Below are 27,215 nucleotides of genomic sequence, written 5' to 3'. Positions count from 1 at the left end.
TTATGCCTCCTGCATAAATATTTGTATACATCTGTCTTGACTATTTCTTGAGGCTAAATATCTGGAAGTGGAATTAGAAACATTTGGTTTAGATTCAAAGCCTTTCTTTTTTCTCTTTCCTAATAGATCTCAATTTTGATGTACTTTCCCTTTCTCATGAGGGAAAACAAGGTTGTATCACATTGGAAATCAGGAATTACTTTAATCACTTAAAGTCCCACACCAGAAGAAACCACTCAGAGAGGCTTGCGGCTTGTAGCACATGTGTGTATGTGGGTTGACGCAAGGCAGACTGACTTCCCAAGTCAGAGATGAGTCTTAGTCACATATGTGCGATACACAGCCCTGCAGATAACTCAGTGTCACACAAAGCACTTAAACACACAGTCTGTTCCAGGAGCTGAACTCTAGATCAGGAGAGGTGATCTGGGAAGGCCAGAGTGGTGGGGGGAAGGGGGGAGTGGAAAAGGCTGACTCATCCCAAGCATTATTTTCTCGTCAGGGTGTAAGTTCCGTGCAGAATTTGGGAGGTAAATTGCAGCTTTAGGTCATTCACCAGCTTGGAGAAACATGAATGCAAGCAGTCAGAGCTGGACGATAAGACAGGAAATGCCTCCAGCTGAGGTCACACCTGGTCAGTTATTACTCATAGACTGAGAAGGAGAGACTGGCTCTGAGCCCTGTGCCTAAGGTCGGGAGGCATTCCTGCGCCGGGGCAGGGGCAGTCTCGGTGCTCCTTGTGCACTTTCCTCATGAGTAGGTGCAGGTGCAGAGGTTATTTGCCGACTATGCGCCTGACAGTGACAGGAGAGCGAAACTGGGGGGCAAAAGTCCGGTGAGGTTCAGTTATTGGGAGCGCTCACACTGCACTCAGGAGAAGAATGCCATGGAATATTTCATTAGCTGCCTCCGGGTCAGAGTTTATTCTTCCCATGAAACCCTGTCCGTATCCCCTCTTTCCTGCCCTATGTCTCCCCGACTGTGTCCCCGTGCGCTGCACTCTGAGACAGCGAGCTCCCGGAGACCAGGGTGCCCGCTGGTTTCCTCGCAGCATCTACGTGGTGCCTGGCACGTCACAGTCTCTGTTCATGTTAAATAGAAAGGACCCCAAGACTCGACTTGGGCTGGACTAGTAAAGTGAGAATGCTGCAGACGTGGTGAAGAAGGAAAGAGCAACTGATGTGAAATCTGGGTGTTGACACAGAGCCTGGGGCGTGTTCAGAGCTGCTGTGTCTGTTCCTCCCGTGGCAGGTGTTTATTATCTCACTGATCGGAGACATCAAGTTCCAGCATTTTAACCCCGTCCTGGAAACCTACATTTACAAGCACTTCAGTGCCACCTTGGCCTACGTGTGAGTACGACTCGGGGAGCCCGCTGTTGGGTTGTCCAATTTGGACTCTTCCGTCTGCTTGTTGTGAAACGCGAGGGTCGTAGGCTGAGTAAACGTGGCTCCGAGGGCAGAGACTTGTTCTGAGCTTCCTGGTGGAAAGTGGGGCCATGTAACATTCTTACCCTGGAAAACGTGTGAAGTTCAGGCTCTCCTTCTGGGAAATGAGAGAAGAGATAAGGCTGTTTATCTTTAAGATTCCAGAAGATACAGGGGAGGAGCTGCGGCCATTAGGAGCATCAGCCAGGACAGGTGGCCATGCTCAGGATCTTTGCAATTGGGTGTCAGTGAGATTAGCATGAGGCCCCGGGGGATCAAACAGTGGATTAACCAAAACCGCGTCTTGGTAGAAGAGCAAGTCGGGCTCTCAATCCTATGCCACAGAGCCGTAGAATTATTACTCACAAACCATGAGAAGGCTTCCTTTTCCCTTCTTTGCATGAGAGGGAATGGTCTCTCCCTCTTCCGTGGCGTAGCTTGCTTTCTGTCTTTGGTCCCTGACTGAGGAGAGCAACGAATGTTCGCGCTGCACTGGGCCCAGGAGCGCTTAGTCCATCATGTGGTCTCTGTGGCCTGTCATTCCAGTTATTGTGCAAAGCAGTGTGACAGGTAGTGACAGGAATGTAGCAGAGGTCAGCAAGATCTTCTGACAGAGGCTTTTGCCAGATCATGCCAATTGCTGCCGGCTGGTCTGTCGGGGTAGCTGCTGACCTGGTTTTTAGGTCAAATCATGCATCCCTTGTGTCCTCTTCTGAATTACACAAGTCCTTAGTTTTATTTGCATGGGAGTCCAGAAATGTAGTAACACATAAGTGACCTAACGGAGCTGTCCTGTAGCATAGCGGGGGCTACAGTAGCAACACCAGTGGCTTTACTTTCCACGCTGGCAGCAGCCACAGGGGAGGAGGTCCTGGCAGGCACCTTCATTCCACAGAGTGAAATGCAGCGCTCCTGGGGAGAAGAATCTGGATTTGGCCAGTTCCACATATTTCCTCTGGATTTTCTCTTAGAAACTCGGGAGCTTCCCAGAAGGGAAGTTCACCATATCAGTGCCCTCAAAAGTGTGAATTAGCATAAGATTCAGACAATGCCTCGTCTGAAGGCTCTAGAAAGACTAAAGGAGCTTTCTGCAGTCTCTAACCAGGGCTGTCTGTGGGGAATTCGGGACCGTGGGTGCCCTGGTCTCCCCACACCCACGATGTCTCCTTCTGGCTGATAGTTACTGATGGCCACAGGTTTGGGCAGATGGGAGGGAATTAGACATCCTTTAAGGCCGTGGTCGGCAAACTGCGGCTCGCGAGCCACATGCGGCTCTTTGGCCGCTTGAGTGTGGCTCTTCCACAAAATACCATGGCCTGGGCGAGTCTATTTTGAAGAAGTGGCGTTAGAAGAAGTTTAAGTTTAAAAAATTTGGCTCTCAAAAGAAATTTCAATTGTTGTACTGTTGATATTTGGCTCTGTTGACTAATGAGTTTGCCGACCACTACTTTAAGGAAACTGTCTCAGACGGGCAACCTCTCCCTTCAAGGAACATCTGGAAACGTCTGTATAACATACCAGAGACGAAAGTGTCTTTTTAGGATATGAATCTTCAGCTCTTTCATTTCTTTATCCTGTTTTAACATCCTACAAAGGGAAAGGAACCATCCCCGTATCTAAGCAGAAAGGAAGCTCTGAATCTAGACTGCCCTGAGGGAACTAAATTGCAAAGGAGCAGCAGCTAGCTTCCCTGTTCAGGACATAGTCTAGAGGAGAAAACTGCCGATGTGACGTCTGTTCCCCCAGTGTGCCACGTTCCCTCCCTGCTCGGCTCACCCCAGCCGCTGAGGACCACTTTTCCCAGTGACATTTCCTTCTCCCCCTTTTCAGGAAACTCTCCAAGGTACTGAACTTCTACGTGGCTAACGCAGACGACTCCAGCAAGACAGAGTTGCTTTTTGCTGCTTTGAAAGCCTTAAAGTACTTGTTTAGATTCATCATCCAATCTAGAGTGCTCTATTTGAGGTAACGGTCACTGTCATAAGGTGTTGATGCCGTCCCATTTTCCATGTAGTTTTCCTTCGTCCTCGTGCTCATGCTCAGCGCTGTGAGCTCTGGGTTATGGAGTTGCCAAATTTCAGAACTTCAAGGCTGAAGATGGAGGTGGACTATGAAACCATCAGAGAAGGTCCATGGGAAGTCCGTTTGGATCAGAAGAATGTCTAGGGCAGTAATGACTGAAGGACTAGGGATGCCGGTGACTAACATGCAGTTTGCTGGAAGCCTTTGTTGGGGACAGCAGCTCTAGGGAGGAAAGACTATATTTAACACAGCAAGGGGCTTCATGGCAGTGCTGGGTGTAAAATCTAGGACAATGAGCTGTTGGTGGTGGTAGAGGGAGAATCATGGCAGTTGTTTGGGGCGATGTTTCCTGGGGGGGCGGTGTTTCCTTGCCGACACCATGCTTAGCTGCTGGTGAAACAGCCACAGAGATAAGATACTTCCCAGTTTGGATTCCTAGAATAACGGCTCCTTCAGAAAGAGGAGAAATCAGGAAAGAGGAAGTACCTTTTCTGGGAATGCTCGCAATGCGCAATGCGGTGCCATTCCTGACCTTCAGTAATTAGAGCTGGATTTCCAAACGGTTAAATATATCTGTAAGGCAGAAGGAAAGGGTCTGTGGATTGGAGCATGTATATTTTAAAAAGTTGTGTATTGAAAACCTATAAACAAAGGTAAACAAGTTACCTGGAAAAAAAAAAAAGCTTGTAACATATAGTACAGGTCAAAGGTGAATAGCTGTACTGATTAAAGGCTCTTATGAATCAAGAAATGATTGACAGATATCTCTAAACAATAGAAAATAAGCTACAGAAGAAAAATTTAAGTGGTTGATTTTTTTTTTAATCCTCACCTGAGGATATTTTTTTCTATTGCTTTTTAGAGAGAGTGGAAGGGAGGGAGGGAGGGAGAGAGAGAGAGAGAGAGAGAGAGAGAGAGAGAGAGAATGCCACATTTGTCCAATAATACTTATTGATGCGGAAGAACCAACCTTTCGGTTGGTAGGCACATCTTGAAGACTTCAGAGCACTTTAATCACACAAGCAGGCGTCAATAAAGACTAAGGTGTCCTGTGTCCCGGGAAGACCCCTCTTGGAGAGCAACCAGCATGGCCAGTTCAATGGACAGAGTGACACTAACTGGACTGGCGGATGGGGCTGGGTTCAGAACATTTCTGGGTTGAGGGGCTTTTCTACCCATTGTCTGAAACTTCAACCCAAAAGGCCAGGACTTGATTAGATGAGACAAAATGATTAGAGTGACACAGAGAGGAGGAGGGGGGCGGGGGGGAGTGATGCTGAAGAGCAGAGCACAGCAGCTGTGGTGTGAGGGCAGTTAGCTGGGCGTCCCGAGCTTATGGGGCATCCTGCTCCTGAGCTGAGGAAGGCAGGTGAGCATGCTGGACTCATCTGCCACTCCAGGCCAAGCAGCTTCCTTGTTCTCTCTGTGCTGGCAATGCCCCGAGACCACCAGCATGAGGCCATCAACAAGGTGGTCTTCAGACAGCACGTGGCATCCCTCCTGATTGGCTGGCCGTAGTGGACCAGCTGAGAGCTCTGTGGTAGGACGGTCCATACATACAAATGACCTCCCTGATGGTAATAGCAGGTGGTGATAACTTCTCAGGCCACTGGGTTTCTCCCCAAAACTATCTCAGAGCAGCTACAACTTTTCTTGCTAACAATTCCAAGTGGTGACCAGGGGAGGCATGGGTCTCCACCGTTGTTGAGGCAACAGATATATCTCAAAATTTCTTGTAAAGATGGAAAATCTTACTGCTTTTCTCTTTTTCCAATTTAGATTTTATGGCCAAAGTGAAGATGGAGATGAATTTAATAACTCAATCCGCCAGTTATTTCTCGCTTTCAATACACTAATGGACAGGCCTCTGGAGGAAGCTGTGAAGATCAAGGTCAGGATGGCTTCGTGGGGACCCCGACACTGTCAGTGAGGATGGCCTGGGTCAGCATAGAACTAGTCTCGGGGGGTGGGGGTGCGGGGGAGACTAGTTCTTGTGGATTGTAGTGAGAGCTTGTGACTTTTAGTATGACTTACAGAAAGTACAGGGGAAAAACTTCTTTTACGGTTTATTGTGCTTTTGTATTCTCAAGGGTCAGTTTGCCAGAAACAAGCTGCCCTTTTAGAAATCCCTTGAATGACTGGTGCAGCCCCTGGGAATTCAGCCCTGGATTCTGATGTTAAAGGCGACAGGTTTTTATTTTTAGTCCTGGTCTTTCCGCAAGCCCAGGGTCACCATCGTTTTCATCATTGTCACTTTTTTTAATGTAAAATAGGTAATCTCTAAAGACTCACATTTGAACTTCATTATTTCCTCTTTGCTCATCATGGCAACGTTGTGAGGGAGAAGTCAAGGTTTTAACTGCCTCTTGGATTCAAACATGAATCCCAATTGGGCAGAGCCTGTTGGTAGTGCAGACAGAAAGCTGAGCCTCCTGACTTTTCAGAAAAGAAAAAAAAAGATTTTAGGAGGTTGCGTATCACATCAGCGTTCCCCTTCGTTGCAAGAACACCTGTGCCCAGTTCCCTGTTTCAGATCCAAGCCTTTGGTTCCTGGGAGGAAGCCGTGGATTCTGTGTTTGTCCTGCTCGGCAACTGACTCTGCCTGTGGTGTTTCCTTACAGGGCGCAGCTCTGAAGTACCTTCCTAGCATCATTAACGACGTCAGACTGGTGTTTGATCCTGTTGAGCTCAGGTAAATAGCAAAAAACGTCTTCACTGAGCCATTTTGGGCTCAGTTCTGGGAAGATTCAAGAAAAGCCACAAAGCCTGCTTCTGAAGAGGTTTGCACGTTGTCAAGGGAAACGGGACGCGCAGACCTAAAATTAACAGCAGAAGAAAGTACATAATGATATCCTTCCAGCCCTATACCTACGTATCCCAGAATGCTAAGTCAGATGGCCATGGGCACTGGGGTGGAGTTAGCAAAAGAGGATTCTGCAGAAGTTGAGTGTTAAGGCAGGTCTGAAAGCGGGTATGGTCCTGGGGGTACTTGGGAAGTTGAAGCAGAGTTAGCTCTGAGGCTGAGCCCTGTAGTGAGCAAGGAATAGAGTCTCTCCTTTGCTTCCTCGAGACAGCCTCTCGGGTCATTTGGGGGAGATTTCCAGGTGAACCTCAGAGCAGAGGGGAAAAGGGTAAGGGCACCTTGAACTTGGCGCCATGGAAACGCTAACCACGGGCTTCCTTTCCAGCGTGCTCTTCTGCAAGTTCATTCAGAGCATCCCTGACAACCAGTTAGTTCGCCAGAAGCTGAACTGCATGAGCAAGATCGTAGAGAGTAATCTTTTTCGGCAGTCGGGTAAGTCTCCACCAAAACCAGCTGCCTGTTGCGATCCTGCTCTTGCTTCTGCAGCCAACACTGGGCCCCTGTTAAGTGCCACTGATGTCCTTGCCAGTGTTTGCTGGCACTTAAGAACCTCCTGGGAAACCAGCTTTAAGGAGAAGGTGAAGTCAGTTCAGTATCTCCAATAGTTTCTAAAAGAGCCAAACCATGTGCTCCTTAATTAAAACAGTCAAGTGTTTCATTAATTAGGGAGCTTTGTCTGCAAAATAGGAACCCCAGCAAGTAACAAGCAAGCAGGAAAGATAGTCCTTTTAAATAAATGCTGCTTCTTTGGCCCATATGTAGCATATCCTCGAAAACTAGGGGCAAGGTTCAGCAGTGCAGTCAGTGTGTGCTGGGCGCATCTGGCCCAGCACCACTTATTACGTGCATCTAGTCCCATCTCCATGCTCAGTCATGCCACCTGAATAGCTGAAAATCAACCGGGTGGAAGTATTCACACCATGGGAATTGGCAAACACTATCAATCAAAGGGGTGATTTTTGGGGGGGAGGGGGTTACTAGAAAACTGCTGGGAGGGTTGGAGGGAGGAGTAAGAAAACGCTTTCACTGGTAAAATACTATTCATTTTTTGAAGAGTCAAGCATGTAGCCACTAAGTCTAAATCACTGTGCTCCTGACCCAAAGCTGATATGGGGAAGAGGTCTGATGGCCAGTCTTTCCCCCAATAAACCCCAACCTGGCTAGTGGGCAGCTGTGGGACCTTCTTTTGCATCTTCCAGCAGGTCAGGAAGTCCTGAGGGTGACCTCATGTTATTTGTGTTGCCTGGGGGAGGCGAGTGAGACCAGCAGGACTCCTCAGAAAGAGGAAAGTTGAGTGAGTCATGGTGATAGAACCATCATGGCCTTGCCTCTGGCTGGTCATGTGACTTTCTGGCTGGTCATGTGACTTTAAGTTTCCACTTCTGTTTCTGTGGAAGGAAGGACTTGAACTAGATCAAGTGAGAAGCCTGACTCTGATGGTTCATGACCCTGTGAATGTGTGCTTAGAGATTTCACCTTTTGCGAGGACACAGTTGGAAAGTAGTACAAAAAACTAGTGAGTGCTCTGCAGTAGAAAATGTGATATTACTAAACGTCTTGGTGTGCTGGGAGAACCTCTGCCTCTAGGGATGCAGAAAGGATAAAAGCCAGTAAAGGTGGGTGTTTGCGCCCTGGAGCAAGCATGCCCTAGTTGGGTTCATGTAGGGGAAGTATTCTCACTGTTGACAGTCACTCTGTGAGTGTGAGTGTCGGGATATCTGGCTTCGACATATAATGTTTTACGAGGCGAAGATTCCAAAAGGAAGAGCAGGCTTTACTCTGTGAAGCCCACGTGCCTGCGAAAACGTGGACAGAATGTCCGTGAGGCACGTTACAGTGTTGTAGTGAAGCTGGGTAGTTATAAGAATTTTAGAGTACATTTTCTCAGTTAGGTAGAAAATGTCAAAACAAAATTCTTTTTCTTTTTTTTTCTTTTTTTCAACTATAGTTACATTCAATATTACTTTGTATTAGATCCGGGTGTACAGCATAGTGGTTAGACAATCATATGCTTTACAAAGTGATCCCCCTGCTATTTCCCGTGCCCACCTGGCCCCATCCATAGTTATTACCGTGTTACTGACGACATTCCCTGTGCAGTCCTTTACATCCCCACGGCTGTTTTGTAACTACAATCAGTGCTTCTCAGTCCCTTCACCTGTTTCACCCAGGTCCCCACTCCCTCCCCTCGGGCAGCCATCAGTCTGTTCTCTGTCTCTGTGTCTGTCTCTGTCAAAACCAAATTTCTAACTGTATAACCTCTTAGTTTATTAGTTTCATATGGCTTTGCTTTCGAGTATCAAGTTGGCAATTTTTAAAAATGGCTAAAGAAATTGTAAAATACTTTAAGCATCGTGTTACAGTTACCGATGATACGTACAATTTTCTTAGTTTTAAAAATGGAGTTACAGGGCCGGAGTTCCTAAACTCAGGTGCTCCTGAGGGATCCAGCGCTGCAGGGCGGAGTATAGCCGGGCTGGGGAGCAGGCAGGCATGCATTGCAGGGGAGCGGCGTTCAGCAGGTGGCCCTGCCCTGCAGCTGTGCGGTCTCATCTTCTGCCCCAGAGTGCAGAGACGTGCTCCTGCCGCTGCTGACAGACCAGCTCAGCGGCCAGTTGGACGACAACTCCAGCAAGCCTGACCACGAGGCCAGCTCGCAGCTTCTGAGCAGCATCCTGGAAGTGCTGGACAGGAAAGATGTGGTGAGTCGAATGGTCACTGTCGCGGACCGCAGCACACACTGGTCCCATTGCCGCGGGCGAGAGTGACGCTGTGTGTGGCCTCCCGGGTCCCAGGGCTCGGCCCCGGCAGTTGAGAATCTGGGTCCTGGACAGGCCGCCCCCATTTTGGAAATGTTAGAGAGGCTTGTCCTTGCTGGAGCCTGCTCTGCAAGTCTTGGCCAGGAGGGTCCGCTTGCCGCTGGGGCCGGCACTGCCCGCTTCTCCTGCTTGTCCTCTTTGAGATCCCTTCTCCTCCGTGAGCACCTTTCAGAACCAGAGGCCTGTTTACACGTTGCTTTTTATGCAGAAACCTCGGCCTTCTTTACCTCTGTACCTGACCACACCATTGTACATGCTCCTGAGCTTCTTGGAAGTTCTCATTTTCACAGTGTCTCTGACGCCGATCCTTCAGAGCCTCGTGGAAATGCTGGCCTCGTCTCTATGATGTAGGCACCTGTGCCCCTAAAATCCTGGGGTGGAATCAGCCTGGATTTGCAATGTCCCAGGCTAGCACAGCCCACAGCCGAGGCGTACCCTCCACTCAAAAGGCCGGAAAACCTTGCAGAATGTGTTCAGTTTAGCACTAACCATGGTCACCACCTCCCACGATGGCTGCATGGCAGTGACTTACAGAGCAGGGAAATCACTGTTGGTTGTTCTCTTACCGATATCTTTAGATTCAGTTCTGCTGAGGGATTAAGAGAAATGCTGCCCTTTCCCCACAGGTAGACTCTGTGTTCACCTCTCAGGGTCCACCCAGTTTGGCCACAGCCTGACTCATCTCCTGCTGGCCATGATGTGGGCATGCCTGCATTTCTGATAGTCACACCTCTGCCCCAGAGGGACAGCAGGACACACGGCTATGTACCTGCCTGTCTTCTTTCCCTGAGCCCCAATTTGCACTATTTATTTAGTATTAATTATAGATCATCCCCCACCCTTTTTTTTTTTTTTTTTTTTGCTTAAATGTATTCTTAGAAATCACATTATAAAATGGAATAACTTTCCATAAGGAATTTTGTGATTAGGGATTTGATTCTAACCAAGGACTTTGCGAAAAATAAATAAATGTGATTACTCATGTCATAATAACAATAACATTTTTAAAATGTAACTCTTTAGGACTCAGTAATTAAAAAACTAAAATGAAGCTCAGAACCCCATAAAGTTGGCAACAGTGTGCTAGGCACTCTGGCTTAGTGAGGGCTGCAGTGTTCTAAAAGCATGCATATACGTAAATGATCCTAAACTAACCTGAGACACAGGAATCAGGCAGTGCTGGGTTTCTCGTCCCAGTATTACCAGCTCTTTTTTTTTTTTTAATATATTTTATTGATTTTTTACAGAGAGGAAGGGAGAGTGATAGAGAGTTAGAAACATCAATGAGAGAGAAACATCTATCAGCTGCCTCCTGCACACCCCCTACTAGGGATGTGCCCGCAACCAAGGTACATGCCCTTGACCAGAATCAAACCCGGGACCCTTCAGTCCACAGGCCGACGCTCTATCCACTGAGCCAAACCAGCCAGGGCTAGTATTATCAGCTCTTTACCTTTGGCAATCTCATGGTGCCCACTTTGCCGTTCAGTAATATATAGGAATTGTTTGAGATGACTCCTTAGGCTTCTTCCAATTCTGATCCTGTTGTTGTTGTCTTTTAAATATCTACACTAATAAAAGAGAAAGATGCAAATTGACTGTACCTTCGTGATGCCCACCAGCCAATCAGGAGTGAGTATGCAAATTAACCCAACAAAGATGGTGGGTTAATTTACATACACAGGCGCTGAGCAGCCGGGGGCGGTCCGCACCGCCCCTGCCGCTCTGGGCCTCTGGGCAGCGTGGGAAGGCGGAAAGGTGGCTCCGGGCCAGAGCAAAGACAGTGCCGGCAGCCGGGGAAGGAAGGCCCATTCTTGCACAAGTCTTCGTGCATCGGGCCTCTAGTATATAATATCTCTGCCTACCTTCTTACTACAGAGAATGATTCTTCAAAAGTGACTTGACTGTATTTACATTCCGTATTAGGAGATTTAACTGGCTTAAAAATTATTTTTCTCTTCCCTATGATGTTTCCTGTAATGAGCAGAGGCATTCAAAATGATTGATCTTAAAACTCTGTTAAAGTAGTAAATTCAATCATTTTTGTTGGTGGTGATGGTATGTTGCCTTCCAACCCCCCCCCCCCACACACACACACACACACACACACCATAAGCATTTAAAAATGTACAAGCTAACTTCCTATGTCTTCCTGTATTCTCTCTCATCTCCTCAGCAAATTCCTGGCTCTAATTACTGGCATTTATTCCTATGCCTCTTTTATAGTCCAGGATTACCTCCTCCTTCCCAAAGCTTTATCTCCTCCTTGTCCTTATTCTTCAAAGTCCAGCGGCAATAAACACCTCCAAGAAGTTGTTCCTGGCACAATCCTGCCCAAACTCCCACACTCTGCTAGTTCCCTTCTGCCTCCTTGTGTGTTTTTTAAGGGTATTATCCTTTCATACCTTGAGTTATGAATTTGGTTCACAAACACTTATGAAGCCGCCCCCATGCTCCAGGCCCTGTGATAGGTCTAAGAATGCCTGAGGGAAGCAAGGCCCAGCCCTCCGGGAGTTGACCTCAGGCATCTCTGTGCTTTGCTTATTTATACTCATGCCCCAGCTCTTTTGCTGGAGGGCAGATCTCTTAAGGGCTCAGGGATGCTGTTCATTCCTCCACACAAGGCCCTTTGACAACTTACACGCCTTGTCAGGGCGAGAGTATGGAAATGTTATGTAATTGGAGGTGAAAGCAGCATCACCAGGACAGGCAGGGGGCTTGTTTTTTTTGTTTGTTTTTTTTGTTTGTTTGTTAATTGATTTTAGAGATGATAAGAGAGAAAGAGAGAGAAACATCAATGTGAGAGAGAAACATTGATCAGTTGCCTCCCACATGCACCCACACCAGGGATGGAACCTGCAACCGGGGTATGTGCCCTGACTGGAATCAAACCCACCACCTTTTGATGTACAGGACGATGCCCCAACTAACTGAGCCGCCCCACCAGGGCAAGAAGCAGGTTTTATGAATCACTTTCATTCAAAGAAATGGAAAGCAAATAAATAACAAAAAGCAAGGAAGGAAAGAAGTGAGGGAGAGGGAAAGCTAACAATACTTGATGTTTTAATAAAACTACATTCAGCAATGCTTTAGTTATTAGGAGTTTCAAAATATCTATCATGAAGCAAGAATGGGTTAAAGGCTTTGAAAAGTCAGGTTGAATATTGATAAGTTGAAATTGAATGAGTGTAACACCAAATCATAGCCCCCCCCCCCCAATAAAACAAAAACAGAAAGAAGGAAAAATAAAAAATTAGTTGGGCAGATGCACACAATAATGAGGCATTTTTGTGTTCATCTGCCCAACTAATCCCTGTAAGGAAACCTTTGTATTTGCAGCTATGGAAAACTGAAGCTCAACAAGGTTAAATAATTGCTCAGGGTCACACCTGACAGAATCAAACTGCTAAATCCCTACGTTAGTCTGCTCGGGCTGTCCAGACAAACAACACAATTAAAAAATGGGCAGAGGACCTGAATAGACACTTCTCCAAAGAGGACATGCAGATGGACAAGAGACATGAAAAAAGTTAAATGTTCTAATCATCAGAGAGGTGCAATTTAAAACTATAATGAGATATCACCTCACACCTGTCAGAAATGGCTTTTATCAATAAATCAACAAACAAGTGCAGGCAAGGATATGGAGAAAAGGGAACCCTCATGCACTGCTGGTGGGAATGCAGACTGGTGCAGCCACTGTGGAAAACAGTATGGAGTTACCTCAAAAAATTAAAAGTGGAACTGCCTTATGACCCAGTTATTCCACTTCTGGGAATATATCCTAAGAAACCTGGAACACTAATTTAAGGAATATATGCACCACTATGTTCATTGCAGTGTTATTTACAATAGCCAAGATTTGGAAGCAGCCCAAGTGCCCATCAGTAGATGAGTGGATAAACAAGCTGTGGTACATTTACACAATGGAATGCTATGTGGCCATAAAAAAGAAGGAAACCTTACCTTTTGCAACAGCATGGATGGACCAGGAGAGTATTCTGCTAAGTGAAAAAAGCCAGTCAGGAAAAGACAAGTACCATATTATGTCACTTACATGTGGAATCTGATGAACATAATAAACAAACAAAATAGAAACAGACTCGTAGATACATAAAATAGACTGACAGCTGTCATGGGGAGGAAGGTTTTGGGGAGGGGGGCGCTGAATGAAAAAGGTGAAGGATTAAGAAAAAACCACTCACAGACAACACTATGGTGATTATCAGAGGGGAAAGGGGATGGGGAGAGTCAGAAGAGGGTAAATGATGATGGAAGGGGACTTGACTTGTGATGGTGAACACACAGTACAATATACAGATGATGTATTACAGAATTGTACACTTGAAACCTGTATAATTTTATTAGCCCTGTCACCCCAATGAATTCAATAACCATTTTTTGAAAAAGTCAGTCCTCATTTAATGTCATTTGTAGGTTCTGTGACTTTAAGTATAATGAGACGTATAATGAGACGTTTTACCACGGGCTACTTGAGGTAAACAGAGTTAAGTTTCTGAGACATCTCATCAACATTATAATGCAACAGCTTTACTTGAGAACCTGCAGTACCATAGACTAGGCTGGAGGCTGGAGGCTGGAGGCCCAAGGTCAAGGTCAAGGTGCCGGCATGGTGGGGTTTGCGTGAGGGCTGTCCTCCGAGCTCACAGGTGGCTTGTTCGCACATGGCCTTTCCTCAGTATGCATGGGTCGAGCGAAAGAAAAGGCAAGCTCTCTTAATCTCTGACATGGACACTAATCCCATCAGACCCAGGGCCTTGCTTGCCTTCATGACCGAATGCCCCCAAAGCCCCCGTGGCCAAAAGCCATCACAGTACTGGTTAGAGCTTCAACACGGGGATTTTGAACACATCTCCTTGAGTTGAGTTTCTTGGGGGTTTTCCTCCTACTGAGAACTTTGTATTATTGCCTTTCACTTCCTGGGCATGTGCCTAATTGCCCTGGGCAACCTGACCTGCTCAGAACCGGGACCAAGGACCTGGTGCCAATGCTGCCTCCCAAAACTGCGCAGAGCTGGTGGCCATTGAGCTCTCCGTGGACCCGGCGGTCTGGACTGTCAGGGCGGCCTCCTTCCCCGGCAGCCCCGTGCTCATCTTTAAAATGTTACAGCTGATCCTTTCAACTGAGTCCTTAGTGTCGATGTTATGTATTTTTCTCTGCAACCGTGTTTTCCTTTTGAATGAGAGCTTGCTTGGGAGGGAGGAGCCAGAAACCTCCTCTGCAAAGTTTCCCCCAGAGAAGTGCCCTGAGTCTGATGGGTGTGCCTGTCTGTCTCCCCCAGGGCCCCACGGCCATGCACATACAGCTGATCATGGAGCGGCTGCTGAGGAGGATCAATCGGACCGTGATCGCGATGAACCGGCAGTCTCCCCACGTTGTGAGTATCGCTTCAGGGGCCCCCTGCTGCTGCTGCCCCGCCCTGTGTGCATCTGCACCTGCACACACTGTGGCTTGGGAGTGAGGGGTCTGGAACTTTCCAGCCTCCCCAGATGGGATGGCTGGCGGGTTTCCACTGTGAGCAGATCTTAACTCTGACTGGTTTTCCCCAGGGTTGGAAGGTTAAGGGGAGCGTTTTTTTAAAAATATATTTTATTGATTTTTTACAGAGAGGGAGAGGGATAGTTAGAAACATCGATGAGAGAGAAACATCGATCAGCTGCCTCCTGCATACCCCCTACTGGGGATGTGCCCGCAACCAAGGTACATGCCCTTGACCGCAATCGAACCCGGGACCCTTCAGTCCGCAGGCCGACGTTCTATCCACTGAGCCAAACCGGTTTTGGCAAGGGGAGCGTTTTTAAGGATTCCCTAAATATAAGGCATGCCGGTCCATTCCTGAGAAGTCTTGCTCAGGTTGAAGGTTAAACAAAAGCCTGGTCTAATACATTAAAGCCGAGACCCACCGAGACGTGCGGGCACCCTAGGAAGACTGATAACGCTGTTTGTGTTCGACCGAATATTCTGAGTATTTAATGTTTTATTCAAGGAAAATCTGAGTCTCTGGGAGCAGAAAATGAGGGGTTTTGGTAGCTGCATTCAACATTTCCTCTACCATCTCAAGTAATTTAGTTCTGACTCTGTTTCTGCAGCCTCTGTCTGGATCCTCCTCATTAGACCCATAATAGTAACGGCTCCCAGCTGTAGTGCTGATAATAGTAGGAGTCATTAGCCAGTTATTTTTGTGTTCCAGAAACTGTCTTCAGCACTTGATAGTTCAACAGAAGCTTGCACCTATGCTGTTAGGAAGCTCTTTCGTTAGCTCCATTTTTTCAAATGCGGAAACATGCGAAGAGTGGTTAAGAAACCTGGTGAGATTACATACATGCCAGAGGGTTGAAGTAGGGTTGGGACCAGGCAGCCAGCCTGGCTCAGAGCCTGGGCATGTTGTCAACCAACCCCGCTTTTACCAAGTTGTTTCCAACTGTGTCCTGTAGGTGCCCGGGAGGAATCCGGGTAAGTTCAGTTCCCCCCTTGCATCCTAGTTCCACTAATGTTCAGTGTGCTTATAGTTCGGCACCTTGTGGTGCCCTCCATCGCTTTGGGTTCAAAGGGAAAAAACAAACATTTTCAAGAACCTGTGATTAAGATGCTTTTAGAAGTGCCTGTGTTGCTCTGGCCTCTCATTCTCCATCTACTATGTCTATTAGATGTCAGAAAATATGACTGAGACCACAATAGGTAACTATTGAAAGCCAAGTTGCATCATTACAAAAGTGAAGCATCTTTTATTGGCAATATTAAAAGATATAATTAGATGTTCATTAGAGGACATAGTAAGAAAGCTATCCCAATTGCTGTAGTAAATAAAAACCACATATTTAGTCAACGAATATGTATTAAGGAGCTGCTGGATGCCAGGTGCGATTCTAGACACTGGAAATACATCAGGGACAGAACAGACAGAAACCACGCCCTTAGCAAAGCTTCCCGCCTAGTAGTAACAGCAACAACAAATAACACATAGTGTTAGACGATAAGTGCTCTGGAGAAAAAACAATGTGCGGGATAAGGGTGGGAGAATTTAAACAAGATGGTTCAGAACGGCTCTCCTGAGGAGGTAGAATTTGGACAGAGACTTGCAGAAGGGGAGGGAGTGTGGGTGTGTGGGGAAGGGCCTTCCAGCCAAGGCAGAAATCCTAAGAGGCCCCTCCTAAGACCTCCAGCCGGGTGCTGGAGCCGATCCAAATAAGCACGTAGAGAAATGCCTGCAAGCAAAACGTTGTCTTTCTGCCGGATCAAAACTCAGGATGATCCAAAGCTTGTTATAAAAGGATTCAGTTCTTGTATTAAAGGTATAGCTACTGGCTGGACACACCATTAATGTTATTGCCACACCATTGCTGCCATTATGTAAAGAGTATTTAAAGAAAGGCAGGTTGGTCACTATGCTGTTTAGGAAATGATATATTGATACACATAATGATACAGATAATACTTACTATGTCTGAATTTACATTTACCTGTTCAGCTCCTGTTAGTAGAATCATCCATTACCCTTCTTGTTTAACTCAGGGATGTTGGCTCGGTATGTTTGAAGGGAAGGGTGAGGATGTGAATGTGAAAGTGGCTGAACTGCTGCCATGTTTCTGTTAAAGCAAGATGATGGTTGTGGACATGGCTGAGATGGATGAGTGACAGAGGGACCAAGCGAGCACCGTGAGAATGCTGGAGAAAGATAAACATAAGACAGAGAAAGTGAAAGAAAGACATATGAAGAGGCAAAGGCACAGTCACAAAAAGAAATACACACACACACACACACACACACACACACACACATATATATATAAAAAACATATACTTATGCACACACATTATATTGTTTTCATAACTATATAGATGGCTTAATAAAGTTCTGGATATTCAAGAATAGTTAAATATTAGAAGGTTCATTAATAAAATATATCAATTCAATAAGAGGAAAAATGCTTCATGACTCCAAAGATGCCAGAGTATATATGATATGACATCTATTCCAAATTAAGAATAGGAGATGTTTTTAACATGCATTCACCAGGCACAAATTAGGTAATGGCCATAAAAAGGAGAATTAAAATATTAAATCTCAACACTGTTGAGATTTTTCTATAAGTTCTAGCCAATGTAATAAGACCCAAAAAAAATTCTAAATATAAATATTGAAAAGGAAAAATAATTTTCATAATTGTTATTATTTTTAGCTGAAATGGCTACCATATCTAGGAAACCCAAGAGAGTTAACTGAAATTTTAATAACTGATGAATAATTTATTAAACTAACTGGTTTCAAAATAAATATTATTCAGCAACCTTTCTATATTACAAAAATAGCTATACAGAAATTTCAAAAAAATGTTCGTTTAATGTAGTCACAAAAATACTAGAGTAAAAAATAAATGGAAGATACACACAATGAATAGCCCAATGGAAGTGGTAATGCAGGATATGCCTGCCAGATTTGAAAACATTATAATGCTGCAGTAATTAAAATAGTGTTGGACTCAAGCAACAGAGTATATATATCAACAGGACAGAACTGAGGGAATTTAAAAGGAGACTTTAGATTAAATGAAAAATTTTACCTTCCAATGGGGAAAGTGAAGATTTTTAATAAATTTTATTTGGAAAATATATGAACAATGTGGAAAATATCTGTTTGACTTTTATTTTATGTTATACCCACAAAATAAATTTCAGATAGAATGAATGGTTTAATGTAAAAAAAATTAAATCCCAAGGCAGCTAAAAGAAAATATAAATTAATATATACGTATTTTTAAGAGAAAAGAGATTCATGATTTAAAAAAAAAAAAATTGAAAGGATACCATCAAAGAAGACAATAGATTTTACTAGGTAAAAATGTAAAGTCTTATATGTGAAAAAATAAATGTATATAAGCAAATGAAACTTTAAGCACCAAACTGTAAAAGTTCTTTTTAAAATATGTGACAAGTAGCTAATAGCCTTAATATTTAAAGAGCTATTACAAACCACTAAAAAAGTATTTTAATTAAAAAAGGATAAAGAATATGAGCAAACAGCAAAGGGAGAAAAATAAGTGACTGACAAACATATGTACAGAATGTGTAATTCAGAGCAGGAAATGCAAATTAACCAAAAAGGAGATTTAAAAAAGCTCAATACCATGAATAGGTAAAAGCCTGGAGAAACAATGGTGTGGACACTGATGGGAATGTAAACTCCATGCTGGGTTGCAGTATATGTGACAAGCCTTCGTGCATTAAATTTACATTGTGTTATAATTAGAAAAATCAACTTTTAAAACAAAAGAGGTTAAGACAGACTCTCATTCAGAAAGAAGTGTACACGAATAGACTTGGTTGTTTTTGTGTTTAGGAAGCCATTCCCTCCATCCCAAGAACAGCTGTATATTCATCTGCTCTGTGCCAAATTCATTTAAATTTGTGTTGTTTTCATAATGATGCCAACACAGGAAGCTATTTACCTCTGGATATTTGCCCTCTGGCTAAAAAAATTATAATTCAAATACATTTGGATGAGGGGAAAGCACATTACACATGTAAGTCCTGACCTCAAAAATAGAAATGATAGTAATCATCTAATAGGTGCACAGTTACACGCACGTGACATACTGGGTATAACTGGCTCAAGGCTCCTAGAGCTGCAGAAATGACGTTGAAGTGTTCAGTCAGGAGCCTCACTTTCTGTCTTCTCTGTTCCTCCGCTCTATTTTGCTGTCTCTTTTTCCTCCAAACCATATTCCTCCCAACAATCTAAGTATTCCAGACGTTTCTCTCTGGACCTCTAGCCCACAACTCTGTCTCAACAAGAAGCTGGAGTCCACAAGCTGGGGTTTCACTGGTAATCTAGCTGAGATTGTGGAGGCAGTGGCCCCTGACCTACAGGCTGCCCTCCACATTCCTCACCTCAGCGCTGAAGAGGCCGATTCAGGCAGAAACAGCACAGCGCGTACCCTGGGAACCCTTGGAATGTTTCCAGCTGGCTTGGTCCCTGCTTAGGTGATTGGGTGGGAAAGCCAAGTACATGTGCCCAAACCTTGTTTGTCCGTTGGTCTAAGGGGTTTGGGGTCTGTGTTTTTCCTCCTTCAGGGGAGTTTTGTTGCGTGCATGATCGCCATCCTGCGGCAGATGGACGACAGCCACTACACCCACTATATCAACATTTTCAAAACCAACCAAGACATCAGTGTAAGTTGTCTTTATGGAGTCCTGGTGACCTTAAGGATCCTTACATTCAGCAAAAACAGTAACCAAAACTGAGCACCGGGCGTCCAGGGGTCTCTCCCCATCCACCTTCATGCCAGCTCCTTTCATGTGGGGTCCACAGTGATGAGGAAAAGGAAAGTATTGATTCTCTCTCTCTGGGATAGGACTTGAAGACGAGTATAATTTGTATACCCGGGGTCCTCAGTCAACCCCCTGAGTTTCTTGGGCTTAAAGAGAGCTTGATTTAGAAACATTTGGGAGATGTTTTTGCTCTCAAAAGAGGGTAGTGTCTTCTTTTTAGGGACAATAGTTACTCCTACCTGGCAAGGGTTTTAGGGGGCCGAGGCGTGCGAGGTCTTCTGAGATGTGGTTGAAGGCATCATTTTCAGAAGTTCCTGGAAAGGGAGACAAGGAGAGGTAATGCCTGCCCCTTACAACCCTTATATCTTCAGTTGAAAGTATTCCATTCCCTTGTTTTAAACAAGAAAATTGTTCTCATAGTTACTATTCAGCGTATAAACAAAGGTTGCCTGAGAGGCTAAGCCAGGCCTCTGGCTACCCCTCAGAATTCTTCCCTTCAGGGATTTTTAGTGGCTGTTAAATGTCCCTGATGGGACCATCTTGTAAGCAGGGAGCTGGACATGGATCTGGATTAGCAATTTGATGCCCCATGGCCGTGGTCTTTGCTCTCAATCACTTCCCATCGTCCATGCATAGTTCAGTCTTTATGCTCTAGATTGTCTACTTTCTGGATGGTCTATGGCCATTGCCCACAAGGACACCCAGCTCTTTTCATGCCAGTCACCCTCCGTTTAGTGAGGTCCCATGATGGAAAAACACAGGGAATTGCAGAGAAACGACTGCTTAGTAGTAGTAGTAGTAGTAGGCCCAATAATTAACTCTCCCAATGCTGTATTGGACCATGTGGCTTAATCTGGAGGCCTACTTGGGCCTCCACTCAGGCCAGCTCTGGCAGGCAGTGTGGCACAGGACCCACAGCAGTGAGTAGATGTGCCTGCGAGACCAGGTGCATGAGAATTAGGAAGAAAGCGGGGAGGGGAGAGATGGAAGCTTAGGGTAGGGTAGCATTGTTTCTCTTCCATAGGCAGATGGTGTAGTGGATTTAAGAACCCAGATCTGGGTTTGAATTCTGGCTCTTCCATTTTCTTCCACGAAATTTTAGGCAAGCTACTAGTATTTAACTTCATTAACCTCAGTTTTCTCATCTGTAAGGCAGTACACAGTACCTACTTTGAGGGGTATTATGAGTTGAGTATTGATTGAGTCGATCATAGAAAATGACTAGCTGTGTGCTTGACATGTAGTTAATACCTTAGAAGATGAGCTATTTATAACAATAATCATTACTATTATGATGTAATTTAAAATTAATATAGAAATAGTTTAGTGACTTTTTTAAAAGTTCCTTCAGAAAACAGGTAGAATAGTGGAAGTTGTACTAAATTCAGACTCTTGACAATTTGGCTCCATTAAGTAACCAAAAAAAATTCAGTTTTAACTTGTGTTTTCTAAAACAATGGCGAGCTCTTCCCCCTCTATTATTTAATTACAAAGAAGATTAGTCCCTTGGGGAATTGTAGGCTTTGGTGGAGGGCTGTGTTGCACAGCTAGATCTTGGGACTTTTAGTAGATTGGCCCCTCCCTCTCTCCTGCTGCCTTCTGCATGAATCACTTGAAAGACTTTGGGAAGTGGTAGATAAAAGGAGGGATTGGCCAAACAGCTGTTTTACTTAAAAGGGGGTTATGAGCAAAAAGAAATTGGGAATTGCCTTTATTATTCGATCACCATTTACCGTTAACTTAGATTACCAAGCGTTCAGTATGGAGTCCTTGGCATCTAAATCTAATCCTTGTTCACAAACCATGAATTCTTGTTGAAATGAAAAAAAAGATTAATAGAATAGTTAATGAATTGGTAGGAACACTTAAAATCTGATGAAAATGTTAAGAGGCATTAAATATGTCTCTGATTTCAGAATTGAAGAAAGCAAAGTTTGACTCGCATTGAACCAAAGGGAAGATTCAGGGGCAGCACAGATTTTGGAGCCAGAGTTGCCCGCATTCCTATGCTGTTTGGCATCCAAAGTGCAGGGAGTGAACCACCTTGACCAGTGTCCTAAGGAGTACAGTGCTAAATAGAGCCCAGGCCTCCTGCCCCCACGTACCGTGTTCTTTCTGCTGCATGGTGTAATTCATAAGAAAGAACTGCGTTGGTTCGGTGTTAGAGAAATTGGACAGGGTTTCCCTTTCAGGAATCCGAGTGGAAAATGTCTAAATTTAACTAGCTAATAAATAAAAAAGCTTTTCCACGTTTTTAGCTTCGATTTTTAGCTCAGTTGCTCTGTGGTCCTTTTTGTTCATAGCCCCCACTTTGAGTAAAACCGCTGTTTGGCCAGTATTAGACTTTGATTATCAGTTATTACAGTCATCACGATCCACTGCTAGAATCTCTTTTAAGGACCAGTTAGGACCCTTCTTCCAGGCTTCACGGGGCTGCCTTCCTGGAATAGGAAGAACCCCGACTTGCTTCTTATTTATAGCATGTTTATTCTGTTCTAACAATAATAAAGGAAAATTGGACTCAGTCATCTGAAATATCAGTTTTCCAACAACTGTTGGTGAATTTGTTTTAAATGCAGTAGACCTATTGAGACAGCACTTGGCTTTAAACGGAGGGTTCAGAACCCCAAGTTTTTCCCTCGGCTCTTCTGCTTCCTAGTTTCTACAACTTGAAGCAAGTTGTTTAATTTTTCACAGCCTCCGTTTTATCATTTGTAAAATGTGGGCAGTTTTTTCATCAGAGTATATGATGTAAGAATCAAATCATACGATAGCGGTAAAATGCTTTGCTATCCCCAAAACCTTATTAAAAAGCTAAGCTGTCGGTGAGGGACTGGGGACGTCTTATTGTGGTGTAGTTTTCTTCTTGTCCACATGCCAGGAAGGCTTAGGACGTGTCACCCAGTTTTCCTCCAGCCATTCCTTTGTTCTCTGCAGGACTTCCTCATGGAAACTTTTATCATGTTTAAGGATCTGATTGGAAAGAATGTCTATGCCAAAGACTGGATGGTCATGAATATGACTCAGAACAGGTAAGCCCGCCCGGGCAGGCCCAGGGCATTTGACTGAATACTGCTGACCCTTGAGCAACATGGGCTGAACTGCGTGGATCCACCTTTATGGATTTCTTTCAATAAGCACAGTAAATGTATTTTCTCTTCCTTGCTCTGGCATGATACATGTAACATACAAAATATGAGTTAATTGACTATTTATGTTATCAGTAAGGCTTCCGGTCAACATTAGACTATTAATATAATCAGCCCTCTGCATCCATGATTCCCAACTTCAGATTAAAAATACTGTTTTTGACCCACAGTTAGTTGAATCCGCCAATGTGAAACCTGAGGGTACAAAGGACTGACTGTAGTTAAGTTTTGGGGGAGTAAAAAGTTATATGAGGATTTTTGACTGTGCCGGGGTCAGTGCCCCTAACCCCTGCATTGTTCAGGGGTCACTGCACTTGGGCCGGGTAATAGCTCTCGGACTTTTGTGAAGGCCTGGGAAATCCTTTGCCTCAAAACCACCATCTGTAAAGCAAGGCTCCTCCCACGTCCACGAGCCTGGTTTGTGTGCTCGTGTTCCTGATTTCACCGGCTGCTGACCCTGCTCTCTACCCCCTTCTCTCTACTGTAGTCTCCTGACCGACTCGTCAGCGTCAACTCTCCATGGCACCTGCCAGCGGCTCCATATGGTCTTCGTCATTCTGATGGTCAAAGACTTGGCCTCCTGGCCCTGCCTGCTTTTCTAGCCTTATCCTCCACTCTTCCCCTCTGTCTCCACGCTGCGCTCCAGACAGACTGGCCGCTTCCCAGCCCCTGAACGTCTTCTGTCCTTCCCTTCACGCTGCTCTGCCACCTGCCTCACCTCCCCCTCGCCTCTGGCTGTCACCCTGCCACTTGCTCCTTCAGGCCCTTCTCAGGTGGCATCTGCGAAGGGAGCCTTTCTGACCTGGATGTCATCCTCCCTTCCTTGGGTTTCCCAAACCTCTTTACCCCCTCATTGAATTTTCCATATTTTTTTCTTGGGGCAGATGGCAAATGGCCCCCACCAAGGTTGAAATGTCATAAGACCAGGAACAGTCTCTTTCAAAGCAAAATCTAAGCCAGCGCTTTGTAGATTCTGGCCCACAACAAATACTTTGGAATGGAAGTGAAATGAACGAAATACATATGTTCTATTAAAGGAGCTTCAGAATTTTTAAAGAGGCGGATAAAGTAAATCATGATTCTCACCATTATTGTTAGCTCTACAAGGTCCTCAGACCTGACTAGAAAAGCCCTTCCCTCCTCTATGCCGATAGAGAAACATTGCATAGACTTTGGATCAGGAGCAGCATGATAGAGTGCAGAGCCCCGTTCTGCGAGTCTCGGGAGACCTGGCTTGTCCCAGCTCTGCCCTCGGGGGCTAAATTGAGATGCAGCCTTGAATGGGGCTAGTAGTCAGTTCCAGAAACTGACCTTCAGTGTCCTCTGCAGGCTGTGCTCTGTCATTGGTTTCCTAAGGACCTCGGTTGATCAAGTCCAGGTTTGCTTTGCTTTGTTTGTAACAGAGACGGGAAGTGTTGCAGTGAGCATGCAGGTGCCTTTCTTACCCGTGTTTTCCTCCCCAAGGGTTTTCCTCCGCGCCATCAACCAGTTTGCTGAGGTTCTCACAAGGCGTTTCATGGATCAGGCAGGCTTTGAACTTCAGGTAAGCCTGCTATGTGCCTAGTTCCTTGGATTCTCAGCCAACGCAAGAGAACCAGCTCATTTTGGAAAACATCACCTCAGATTTTACCGTTTTCAAATGCAAAAGTTTTCTTGTCCTTTGTCCTTTTTTGAAGCACACATTTTTGTTCCTCTGTCCTCCACACATAGTCAAAGTTTTTTATTCTTCCTGTTAAAACTAATTGTTAAAAAAAATAATGGCAAGGAATTCTTACCATTTGCAGCAACCTGGATGGAACTGGAGAACATCGTGCTAAGTGAAATAAGCCAGTCAATGAAAGAAAAATTCCACATGATCTCATTCATTTGTGGATAATAAAGAACATTATAAACTGGTGAACAAAAAGATAGATACAGAGGCAGAGAAGCATCAAACTGACTGTCAAATTACAGCGGACAGGTTAGGGAGAGGTGTGGGAGATAAGAGATCAACCGAAGGACTTGTATGCATGCATATAAGCATAACCAATGGACGCAAGACACTGGGGGGTGAGGGCATGTATGGGAGTGGGGTGAGGGGGGCAATGGTAAGATATGTACACATATAATACCTTAACAAAAAAAAATGGAGGAAAAAAATAATGGCAGAAAATATAACTAAGCAAAAAGAAGGAAATTGAAAGACAGTCTCCTGCTGTTAACATAACCTATGTGCTCTGCCTACCGATGGTTCAGTTTCTAGAGAGTGGTTTGTATACACACTTGGTTGAAAGTCCAAAGTGATAACCAAGCAGGTGGTCACTAGCTTCACCTTCACTCATTCATTCATTCATTCATTCATCAACAAATATTAGAGTATTTACATGTGCAGGGCCTGTTCTAGGCCCCGGTGAAGGCACTCAGAGCCCTGCTCTCACGGAGCTTATGTGCCAGCCTGCGCTCTGTCGGTGACGTGCTCTGCTGGGTCGTGTCTTTGTTTGTATCTGGGGAATGTTAAAAGTGGGGAGTCATAAGTATACAGGTAGATGTGTGTATGTATATATGTATATGCGTATTTGTATGTATGTGCCAAAATGGAATTGAGCTGTGCAGTTCTTTGATAACCTCTGTTAATCTACTTTATTTACTTTTTCTTTGATCTTCTCGATGATAGTACATATTTTTGCAATATTTTTTAATGGCTGATACAGTCCATTGTCTGGCTCCTCCATGATTTATTTAGCCATATTCTCATGAACATTTAGATTGTTTCCATTTTCTGTTAGCTTAAATAGCACTTGGAGGGCCTTCCTTGTTTTCAGTATTTTTAAATAGCCATGATTTATTTTGCCAGGATAAAGTCCTGAAGTATTTACTACTTTGGAAGTTTGGCAGAATGTTAGGGTTTTTCATACATGTTGCCAGACCATTTACTATAAATAGGTATGCTTCTTGGCAGCAGTTTGCCTTTATCCCAGGAGTAAAGACAAATATAATAATTTGGATGTTTTAAAATTAATATTAACATGTTAATATTAATATTGCGTTAACATTTTCAGGGCTCAATAATTGAAACACAAGAAAGTAAAAGAAGTCTTATGGATTTTTTAAAATTAAATCCCCGGCAAGTGACTTGCTCCATATAGCACTGTTTTGTGATGACCCTTATTAATGTCATTTTCCTTTCCTTCTCGCCCACACAATTAATTCTGAACAGCTCTGGAACAATTACTTCCATTTGGCAGTAGCATTTCTCACCCACGAGTCCCTTCAGCTTGAAACCTTCTCTCAAGCCAAGCGCACCAAAATTATGAAAAAGTGAGTGTCTTCTCAAACTTGCTTAAGATGAGGTTGGTGATATTTTCCGTTTCAGAACAAGATGTTGGGTATCACAGACATTACTGTCCACTGGGTGCCATGTTGTTAGTGAGGCAGCTCTTATACGTATTTCACTGATTTCCCCAGATTCACCTTTTCCCAAGGCCCCCTTCATTTTCCCATCACCCATCACATTCTGTGGGAACAGCTGGCCCTCTGCTGGCAGCTTGTCCAAATTGCAGGCACAGTGCCTCTTCCTCATTAGTGCTTCACAAAGCCCGCTCCTTTGTGCCTCTCAGTCCCTTGGGCACAGAAACCGAGTCTAACACATCACCTAAGCAGGCCTGCAGATTCCTGCTCGGAATTCAAAATGCACTCACGCATGAGAGTGATGAGAGCTCAGGGAAGCTTTCCATTGCTTTTGTCTCGGGTCTGTTTCGGAATTTGAGAGCCTGGAAACTCCAAGGCTGTGACGTTAGGAAGAACTTGAGGAATTTGTCATTTAAAGGCTGTGAAATTTCGGCTCTGCTCCCTCTTCTGGAGCGTCTGGCATTTTAGACAAATTATTTAGCTCCTCTACCTCTGGTTGCTCCTGAAAACACTGGCTGTTAGTGGCTCAGAGATGGAGATGTAGTGATTGTGTTTTCAAAGGTAAAAGTAAAACTTGTAGATTTCTTTGTGAGGTGGGTATCAAAAGATGGTAGATTTTTAAGATGGATACCTGAATCTCACTCTTTAGAATATCTTAAATGACACAGTTTCTTTCAAGGATAGATTTGATTTTGGTTGGATAACCATAAGTGAAGTTTTTATACTGCCTTCTGAAGGCATCTCCAAAGGAGGAATTTGACAAACACGTTTGGCGCAGTAGTCGCATGAGTAGACAAAAATGTAGAGCCGAGCTTTTAGGACGGTCATAGGTCCCTGTTGGAGTCCCCTGGGAACGTTTGCAGTATCTGCTTTGACCCTCCTGCTCCTGGTTTTCCAAGCCCCAGCCTCTGATCTGGCATGTGGTGAGGGGTAGCCAGGCATATGTATTCTTCAGGAGAGTTCCAGGTCATTCTTAGTCACTTCCCCCAAGAACCACTGTCTAGATCAGTGTTTCTCACTTTTATGTCCCCACTATCAACTCCTATAAGTAACCTTTTTAGAAATTGTTTTTCTAATCACAACCCCAATGAATATTAACCCAATAAATATATGCATATCTGTTTATATGCTACTTGTATACCTGTACTTCATTCATGAAAACAGCAGGCTTTTTTGCCCCCAAGAGCCAGTTTTCACCTCTTCGGGAGCAATATCCACCCATTGAGAATGTATGTCCAGAGCTTTCCAATGCGGTATG

General features: G+C 44.6%; 1 protein-coding gene across 1 annotated transcript in view; it reads left to right on the top strand.

The window, feature by feature from the left end:
* The window catches only part of DOCK5 (dedicator of cytokinesis 5), a 208,417-nt gene that overhangs the window by 130,972 nt on the left and 50,230 nt on the right, over positions 1 to 27,215 (top strand). The window contains exons 21-31 of the mRNA XM_079772524.1: positions 1,252 to 1,352; positions 3,258 to 3,392; positions 5,229 to 5,340; positions 6,071 to 6,141; positions 6,638 to 6,744; positions 8,878 to 9,014; positions 14,434 to 14,529; positions 19,224 to 19,322; positions 22,359 to 22,453; positions 24,035 to 24,113; positions 25,767 to 25,867. Coding sequence (XP_079628650.1) covers positions 1,252 to 1,352; positions 3,258 to 3,392; positions 5,229 to 5,340; positions 6,071 to 6,141; positions 6,638 to 6,744; positions 8,878 to 9,014; positions 14,434 to 14,529; positions 19,224 to 19,322; positions 22,359 to 22,453; positions 24,035 to 24,113; positions 25,767 to 25,867 — 1,133 coding nt within the window. The remainder of the gene's footprint in view (positions 1 to 1,251; positions 1,353 to 3,257; positions 3,393 to 5,228; positions 5,341 to 6,070; positions 6,142 to 6,637; positions 6,745 to 8,877; positions 9,015 to 14,433; positions 14,530 to 19,223; positions 19,323 to 22,358; positions 22,454 to 24,034; positions 24,114 to 25,766; positions 25,868 to 27,215) is intronic.

Source organism: Cnephaeus nilssonii, assembly GCF_951640355.1.
Source record: "Cnephaeus nilssonii genome assembly, chromosome: 5".
NCBI classification, from domain to species: Eukaryota; Metazoa; Chordata; class Mammalia; order Chiroptera; family Vespertilionidae; genus Cnephaeus; species Cnephaeus nilssonii.
This window is presented reverse-complemented; position numbering and strand designations above follow the sequence as displayed.